A 9038-nucleotide genomic window follows, 5' to 3' on the forward strand; every position below is an offset into this window, starting at 1 on the left:
AGAGAGACACACACACACCACAGAAAGACAAATAAAGACCTGAATTCAACCTGTGTGACCTTAGACAAATCATGTTACTTCTCTGATCTTAAATTTCATAATCTGCAAAATTAAAAAGTAGATAAATTCTTAGTTTCCTTTTTACCTCTGAAATTCCAGAATGCAAAGGCTTTATTGAGTTTACATAATATCTAAGTAACCATGCAGACTTCAAAGATATATTAGATAATAATTCAAAAGGCTTATTAAAAACAGAAGAAGCTAGCTATATGAACTAATAACATAAGACAGGACACTCATTGTGTCATAAAAATGGTATTACCAAAGCATCTTACAGAATCTGCCTTTTTAACTACCAGAAAGACGTGACTGGAGGTGGTTAAAATGTTCACATTTTCACCTTTATCAAAAAATATAGCAACATATTGGACCCCATGGAACATACAAGGTGTTTCATTAAATAAATAGTAATAAGAAAAGAAGTTATTAGACTTATAATATATAATGTAACTATTATATATTATAAATTATGTTATAATTATAATTGTATAATTATATTATTATTATAGCATTTTTGAGACATTCATTGAGGGTCTAACATAGGCTACCTCATTTTATCATCAAACAGCTCTATGAAGGAAATATTTCCTTATTTTTTGTCATTTTATACATAAGGAAACTGAAATGAAAGGAGTTAGGTTGTTAACCCACAACTGCAGAGCTAAACAATGGCAGAGCCATGATTTAAAACCAAAACCGCCCAACTGCAATGCACATGCTTCTACTTCGGCACACTGACTCCTTAAGAAAATTTTACTTGCTAATCACCAGGAAGGACCTAACATAAGAAGGCTTCTAAACTATTCCTAAGAACCCAGCTAGAACAAAGCTGCCATTTTCCTACATATTTTTCCAGGAGACAGAACAACTTATCTCCCTGGATAGGCACCCCCAGTCAAAATGTTTTCTAGCCTAGGCCAGGTGGCAATTTTAATGGAGCTGAAATAACCTCCATGATTGTCTATTAGAGTTCAAATGTCCTGAGACCTTTGTTAATTGAATTAGACACAAGACAAAGGGAATTAAAAAGAGGGAAAGTCAAATTTTCATATTGCCTTGGGCAAATGGCAGAGAAGTGGGTCTTTTTTTCCCTAAGGAACCGCATACCCACTTTAACATTTACAATTATTTTATACTTAGATTGATATTTTGTAAGATAGAAGCCTCTGTAACACTGACATTCAAATGCTTCCTTTTCACAGCTATGAAAGGGGGAGCAAGGGCCAATTACTTGTGCTGCTTGTTTTCCACAATATCGTTTTCAAGGAGACTTAATATTTATTATTAAGTCACTAAACTATCCAAATCCAAAATATTTTCATATTCTCTGCAGTGACCACATTCCATCAATCATACTACCGAAATATACCCTGCTTTCCATCACTCAATAGAGCCACAAAGGCTATTATAAGGCAATAAAATCCCTTCATAGCTTCTCCTTTCTACATCTGCACTTTCCTCTGATCGATTAGATGTGGGGAGGTTGGAGGTGAGAAACGGAAATAAAATTCAGGCCACAAATTCTTATCTTAATGCCACAAATAGCACTGATAAGCAACAAATGGTGAGGAAAAAGCTCCACCGTGGAAGGCTTTCTTGCTCCGAACTCAATTATTATCCAAAATTCAACATTAAATTATTACTCATAAAATGTCTCTGTCTACTTCTCAGAAGTATCATAGATGGTGGTCCTATCCTATCTCAGGACGCATTTGTGTCACTGAGGGAAAAACAGGTCTGCATTTGATTCAAACAGATTAAATTCATATTTATAGCAGACAACATCCTTTAGTCTAGGAAGGTGCTTTCAAATAATGCATATAGAAGACACTCCATTTTGGAATTTTTTAGAAATGGAATTTTTCTGATGCCTGCCTCCCATCTGAGCCCCTAATTTAGAAATCTGAGGGGCCTAAATGCCTTTTGTGATTATCCATTTGCAAACATTCCTTCCTTTTCTAACAGGCCTTTCTCTGGTTATCACTTAGAAATATTCTTTACTGTACTAACATGTAGCTGCACCCTATACCCAGACAGAGTAAGATAACTAAGGTTCAAAAATGTCAAAGGCTGTTTTTCATAATGGAGTTTGAGGAGGGAGGAATGTGACACCTTCAAGGTTGACCAGACTGGACAATCCTGAAGTGACAAATGCACTGAGTTAGTGCCAAAAATGTCAGCTAACTCACCACTAAGAAACTAGTGATGTCTGTGACTAAATCTTTTCCAAAGAAGAAAACTAGTCACTCCCCTCTCTTGCAGATATATCTGTTTTCACAGAACAGACTGACTTCAGAAAAAGCTTTCAAAGGCAATGTCTAGGTCAAGCCAATCAGCAGAGGTCATCTTCCTACTGGGCTGATAGCTCCCATTACACCTTTATGTAAGAAAGGCCGGTGGTCCCATCTTACTCTTCAAAAAATAGAGCAGTCTTAATCTTTCAAGACTAACCTTTTGCCACTACCACAATATGATACCGAGTTTAAAAGCACTTGAATGTCTGTGTATAACAGGTGCTCAAACAAGCTGGTACCTGCTCTCATCTCCAAAAGACATCATTTTCTCTTTCACAATTAAAATGAGCAGCATCTCAGGGAATATTACATCTTCACCCTAGGTCTTTTATAAAAATATTTATTTATTTATTTATTTGGCTGCATGGGGTCTCAGTTGCGGCACACGGGATCTTTAGTTGCGGCATGCGGTACCTAGTTCTCTGACCAGGGATCAAACCTGGGCCCTCTGCATTGGGAGTGCAGAGTGTGCAGAGTCTTAACCGCTGGGCCACCAGGGAAGTCCCCGCTTAAGTCGTTTTTGAAAAGTGAAAAGGAAGAAGCAAACGGAATGAGAGTGACTAGATGGAAAATGAAGAGAGAGGAGGGGAAGAGAGAATGGATGAGGGAAAAGGTGGGGGGGAGGGGAGAGGCATAGTGAACTTTATAGGTTTGCTATTTCCAAAATATGTGTTCATTCCACTACAACAGTGAATGAGGAAAATATTTTCATTTTCTTTTCTGACAACCGGAGGATAAACGGTTGCTGCAATAATAACAGAAATTATTGGTCATTTTGAGCATTCTTGCTAGTAAGAAGCCAGCATACCAGCCAATATGAAATACTGGCCCCAAGGTGCCCTAGAAATTTTGTTTTTCAAATGCAGGAATGTCAGCTTCTGGACAAAAAGTGATGTATACTGTCTAGTGGGCAGCATGCTGGCCAGACACCAAATTTAGAATGTGTCTCCTTGTAACCCTGGGTTCTAGCTCAGCGATCCTTTACAGCCAGTACCACCCCCAGGAATGAGAGTTCTACCCAAAGCAGATCAAGAATGAGAGTAGTGTTTGAGTTCTGAGTTTTCACCTTTACATACATTTCAAGAAGCTAGTCTGAATCCAAGGTGAGTTGGAGCTAGGTGGGTCTCTTCTTAAGGAAGTTGATTATTTCTATTCCATTCTAGTTAAGGCCTACCTGAAGGGAGCTTAGGAAGCCCCAGAAATAAAAGTGGTTAAGCTTCACATTTTATAAACTTTTGAATGTTTTCAAATACATAAAATGACATAACCACTCTAACTTAATCACTTGCTTATAAAAAAAAGCAGCATTATAAATTGAAAAATTGGTAAGGAAAATATTTTGTCCAATATGGATTTTTTTAATGTACCTCTGATATCAAATGAAGCCTACAGAGAGCCCTCACATTAAGCCAAAAAGGTACTGGCAAATATCCGAGACTGATTTGCAGGTACCAACCCTGACTGTGAGGCAGTGTTCAGACAGGCTGGGACCTGGGACCCTTTGCTGCAGTGCTTGCACCTGGACGAACGTCTCCTGGAGCAACAGAATACAAAGAAACTATAAGGGACTAAAAATAACTGCCTGCATGTGCAGTTGGGGCAAATTATGAAGAAGATACAAAAAGACCAAAAACCCAACTGCCACTTCTGAGGTGTCCAGAGCAAAAGCAGGGTGCTGTATATGATCCCTGCACCCAGCACCACCAAGGGAGTGGGCAGACGACCCAAGCCACCTCTCCAGTCCGACCCACGGATCCACCCCTACCCTCACCCCATTTAAGGGAACCAGCTCACCCTCCACTCAGGCAGCAAGCAAGGGGAGCTGTTACTTGTTTTCACCCCCCTGTGCTGCAGTGGGAGTCCCAATAAACCCTTGCCTGAATTTCTCATCTGGCCTCTTATCAATTTCTATTGATTAAGGAGTCCAAGAACCCTGGCCGGTAACAGTGTTACTAATGCCTGTAGCCCTCACTATGGCAGCACTCACTCTGCCTGGAGGATCATAGTTCTACCCACTGAAAATACATTTTTCCTGAACATCGCTAAGGAATTCTCCATGGATAAAAGATCCCTGGAACTTTCCCATTATTTGGAGGAATTCCAATAATCCATATGAGGGTAATCATGATGGAGAGACATCAGATGAACACAAGAAATTCACAAATCCCAGCTCTTTTCTGTGCATTACACTTTGACAACCATTCACTGTTTTCTATCCCGCACAAGAATGCTCCTAAACCTCATTCACAACCTACCGAGAAAAAATGGAAACAGCACGTGCATATCTTTAGTAGGTATAAACCATCAGAATCCTGGGCAGTAAACAAGAGGTGGCTTGCAGGGAGGGGAAATGGTGAGAACACAGAACCCACTTTAAGAACTGTGTTTCAACAGTGAACTAGAAGTGGAAAATTGGCATGAATCGATAAAACAGCAATCTCTCTATCCATTCTCTTCACTGATACTAAGCAACGTACCGTGAGGCTAAAGCTCTTTCTAACCTTTGACTGACTTCATGATTAATAAGCATTTGTAACAAGTCGCTTATTCTTTCATGCAGGTTGAGCAGTTGACATATGGAGTCAACCTACTCCTTTCCTTTTTACCCCTCTCCAACTATTCCGCTGTTCTTCACATTAAAATCTGGCCTCTACTGAGAAGATATTAAATGTCAAAGCCCACATAAGATACAAAAAACAGAGGTAAAATGGTCACATGACATCATGTTGTATGTCTGCCTACAGACACGGACCATTTGACTTGGTAACCAGCAAATGATAACCAAGAGCAACTGTGTTTCTTTATATAAATTATCTGGTATTTCTTTATATATTATTATTTATATCACAAACAAAAAGATATATGTTCAGAGAATAAAAGGATAGACAGGCAATGCATAATTAAGCACCGAGTAAAATTTACTGGTGTTAACTTTTTTCCAACAATGATTTATCAGGGAAATCTTTTCTAGAAATAAATTGTATGTATCATTACCCTAAACAAAAAGCTAGGAAAAGGAGGGCAAAGAAGTAGCACAAGCAGTTCCAACCTTACCCAACAGAATAACAATGCTCAAAAGAATGAGGCATTACATTCTCTCCCTGAAGTCATCATAACCTGTTAATTTATAAGTAGCCCTAATGGCAATTTGATGCTAAACAACAATTTATAGTGTTTCAAAATTAGCAATATGAAGCTTAGGTACACTAAATAATCCAATAACTATCTATAAAACTCCTAGCCTCATTTTTCACTTATTCTCATGATAACTGACTAAATGAGACACAGACTGATGTCACATTAACTTTATTTCTAATCAAGATTAACTGTTAGATGTCCAATCAATTCAGCCCCTGATCTTTTAATAGGGAAACAGAGAATATAGTGTTTGACCTAACAAAAATAGCTAACTACTGATAATTTTACAAAAGTCCAACTCTCGACATTGCACAAACCTGTAAGATAGAATTTACAATTCTCACATCTTGCATATTACAATATTCAGTCATACAAAACAATAAAGAATATTATAACTTCTTTAAAAAACACATAACTGCCCCCAAGATAGTTCTTCTCAGAACCAAATCTATACAGAATGGGCAAATATCCAGTAATTTCAATCAATGTAGGAAAATAATAGTAATAACTTAGGCTCAAGTGGATTATTTTCTTGATTTATCCAGTTGGCATGCTTTAAGACTAAAATAGGCAATTTTTTTTCCCTGTGGATAAAAAGTTTTACTGTGCTATCCCAGACCCACAAAAGTGCATTCACAGGTACACAATACACTACGGTCTACAAGGCTAGCATTGACAGGATGCCCGTGCATAGTCACATCAAAGCAATAACAAGATTTCCTCAAACACATATCATCACCACCTCTTAGTCATCCTGGCCCACAAAGAAGGAGAGTTTTCATTTAGTATAGGTCAAGGTGGACAGCTTTTCATCTTTATTCATAACCAGCTCTGATCCTCTAGCAAACTCATCCTAGACTCTTCAATGGGCTCACACTTATCAAAATCTTTAACAATTTCCTTCGTTTCAAGGTCTGATTTCCTTTTTACCATTGCTAGTGTTAACTAAAGAAGTCTTGCCCCATAAGCACTACAGATAATATGTTAAAGAAAAATAATCCCAGCATAAAATGCAATAGAAACAAATGGTACAGAAGTTAAATAAAAAATACTGCTTCCTTAATTTTAGTAAGATTGTTGACTATAACCAGAATGAACTTACCTAAGCAACCACTCTGAAGCACATACAATATTCAAATACACCTTTATTATGGTGGCTTTAAAGCTAAGATTTAACAAAAAAACAACTGGAATTGTTTAGTTAAAAGTAAAATTATTAAACCACCCATACATTCACAGCCACATTCACACTTGCCCCAAAATTGCAAAGTAGTCTATTTTCATTTCTAAAATGTTATACATTTATATAATCATTATAACTTAAATGCTTAGAAGGAGTATAAGAAAAAGCTTCTAAAATCTATTACAGATGCTATAAAATCATGTATGTAACAAACAAAATATGTGGGATGTCCAAACTTGCTGCTATTGCTGACTGCAGATTAATCTATGTAAGATCACCAGGGAAAGTATGAGAACACAGTATGAGTTGCCTCATTTACTTCACTGTGTCTCTACACATATGCATTACTTGAGAATGTCAGATCATCCTCAAGTATAATGTGCAGTCACTGGGGATGTGGAGAATCCATAAGGCCACAAAATTGATATATACTCTGATCTGAGGGAAAAAAAATTCAAGGAAGCCAGAAGTTTCCCTTTTTCCACGAAAGTGAAGAAATCCTTACCTTTCTGTACACCAGCATGTTGGGTGATTCATCTGCCACCCCATTGCTGGTCTGCCCATAATTATTCCCCTGGGCCATGTCACCACACACGTGGTCCACTCTTAGATACAGGAATTATCAGTCCTCCCTGCAAAAGTCAGAGACACATCAGTGAGATCCTAATGGTAGTACTTAAGAAGGTTGACTCTTGATTCATCTTCCCCATCCACAGCACCCATCCCACAATGGAGCATGCTTAAATGCTGGGGCTGGCTTGCAAGAAATAGCACAGAAATAGATTTAAAAAAAAAACAAAAAACTGAATTTACACCTACAGTACTCCCAGGGAATTATAAGTAAGAAATGACAATCATTTAGTTAAAATAGTCATTTGATTATGGTTTTAATTGACTTGATTTTCTGGGTACTCATTTTTTAAAGTGTTTAAGGCTCACTAAAAAAAAAAAAAAAAACCACGGTTACCATTTCCATCCTATGAGTTCTCTTCTCTCCCAATACTGCATCTCCACAGTATCTTCGGTGTTTTCCCCGAATGGGCAGAAAGGCAACACCCTGTGGCAGCACACTTTCGCCCAGGTGTCTGTCTAGTTTCCCGCATGCAGGCGCATCAGAGAGGCCCATTCCCCGAGCCATTCTCCAGTCATGTGTTTCGTCTTCATTCCCCTAGGTCTCCCGCACAGAGTCAGGGCAGCTTCTCCGACTTTCACCTGCCTGCACTGCCGGCCACTGGCTCCTCTCCCCTCGGCCCACTCGGCTTCGGAAGTCACGGCGTAACCCTGCCCAACCTTTGCAAGAAGGCATCAGAAGGTGTCCCGGAAACAAGACCAGGTGGGAGGTCGGCCCTTTAGGCAATTACCTGGGTCACCGTGAGCAGCACCTAACTGCGGAAGCCTCAGAGTGACCAGGCACAGAGGGGAAGAAAACAAGCAAGCCCAGCTCGCCTGCTTGGCTCTCACGGAGGCAGCAAATGGCAGGCGAGCCCGAGCCGCGCGCGGGAGCCGGGCCAGCGGCAGTGTCAGCCCCGAAGACCGGGTCGCGGGGCTCCGGGGCGCCGCCTCCCCCCAACCCCCACCCCCAGCCACGTACCTTCTCCTGAAGGTCGCGGCCCGAGGCGCCTTCTTCCCGGCGGCTGGGTGCGGCGGTGTCAGCGCGCGGCCAGCTTCATCACCTCCGCGCGGGCACAGGGCTCTAACGGCCCGCGCTCCGCCGCTCCCTCCTTCGCTTCGCTTTGCTCCCGGGCTCTCGGACCACGAGCGCGCGCGGGACCGAGACGCCCGGCCCGTGCGCGCGACTGGGGAGGGAGGAGGGGACTGTCACGTGGGACCCGGCGTCTGTAGGTGCTGGCTAGGGGGCGGGGCTCGGCTCCGCTCGGCCTCGCGGCCCCTCCGGCCCCGCCGCCCCACAGTCTCCGCTGTGGGAAGCTGCCGCCCTGCCCCCAGCGCGCGCAGCCCGGGCCCTTGCACACCCGGCCCGGCGGTGCGCGCGCCGCTGAAGGCCTGGCGATGGGAGTGTAAGCCGGAGAACAGGAAGGGCGATGGGTAGGTGGGTGGATGGATGGAGGCATGCAGGAATGGATGGAGCCCCTTGCAGCCGGCAGTTTCGTCACGTGCCTGATGACTTCGCTGACGGTGCGAGGGAAGCAGATGAGTGTTCATCGTTATGCTTAAATAACGAGAGTAGAGAGATATTGAAACATCCTAGGAGTGGAGGAAATGTCCAGGATCAAATGAGTCATTCAGCCCGTTTGCCTGCGACTTTCACAGCTTCCTCCTAAGTTAGAGAAACGGGAAATGATCTGGAGGCTGCCAACTCGAGGTGAACATCTTGCCACCTGTTAAAATGAAGGCGCATCCCCAAT

The 9038-nt window shown here is 41.7% G+C and overlaps 1 protein-coding gene across 6 annotated transcripts in view; it reads right to left on the bottom strand.

Annotated features, from left to right (window-relative positions):
- RGS7 (regulator of G protein signaling 7) overlaps positions 1–8468 on the bottom strand; it is a 584592-nt gene extending 576124 nt beyond the window's left edge. For 4 of the 6 annotated variants that reach the window (XM_059940742.1, XM_059940736.1, XM_059940737.1 and 1 more), the window contains exons 1-2: positions 8267–8468; positions 7181–7307 (exon numbers count right to left, since the gene is read on the bottom strand). In XM_059940742.1, coding sequence (XP_059796725.1) covers positions 7181–7258 — 78 coding nt within the window. In that variant the 5' untranslated portion in view covers positions 7259–7307; positions 8267–8468. Of the gene's footprint in view, positions 1–7180; positions 7308–8266 lie in introns of those variants that run through there. The other 2 variants (XM_059940741.1, XM_059940740.1) reach the window with 2 other exon arrangements.
- Between the last annotated feature and the right edge of the window lie 570 nt (positions 8469–9038).

Source organism: Balaenoptera ricei, chromosome 1 (assembly GCF_028023285.1).
Source record: "Balaenoptera ricei isolate mBalRic1 chromosome 1, mBalRic1.hap2, whole genome shotgun sequence".
Taxonomy (NCBI): domain Eukaryota; kingdom Metazoa; phylum Chordata; class Mammalia; order Artiodactyla; family Balaenopteridae; genus Balaenoptera; species Balaenoptera ricei.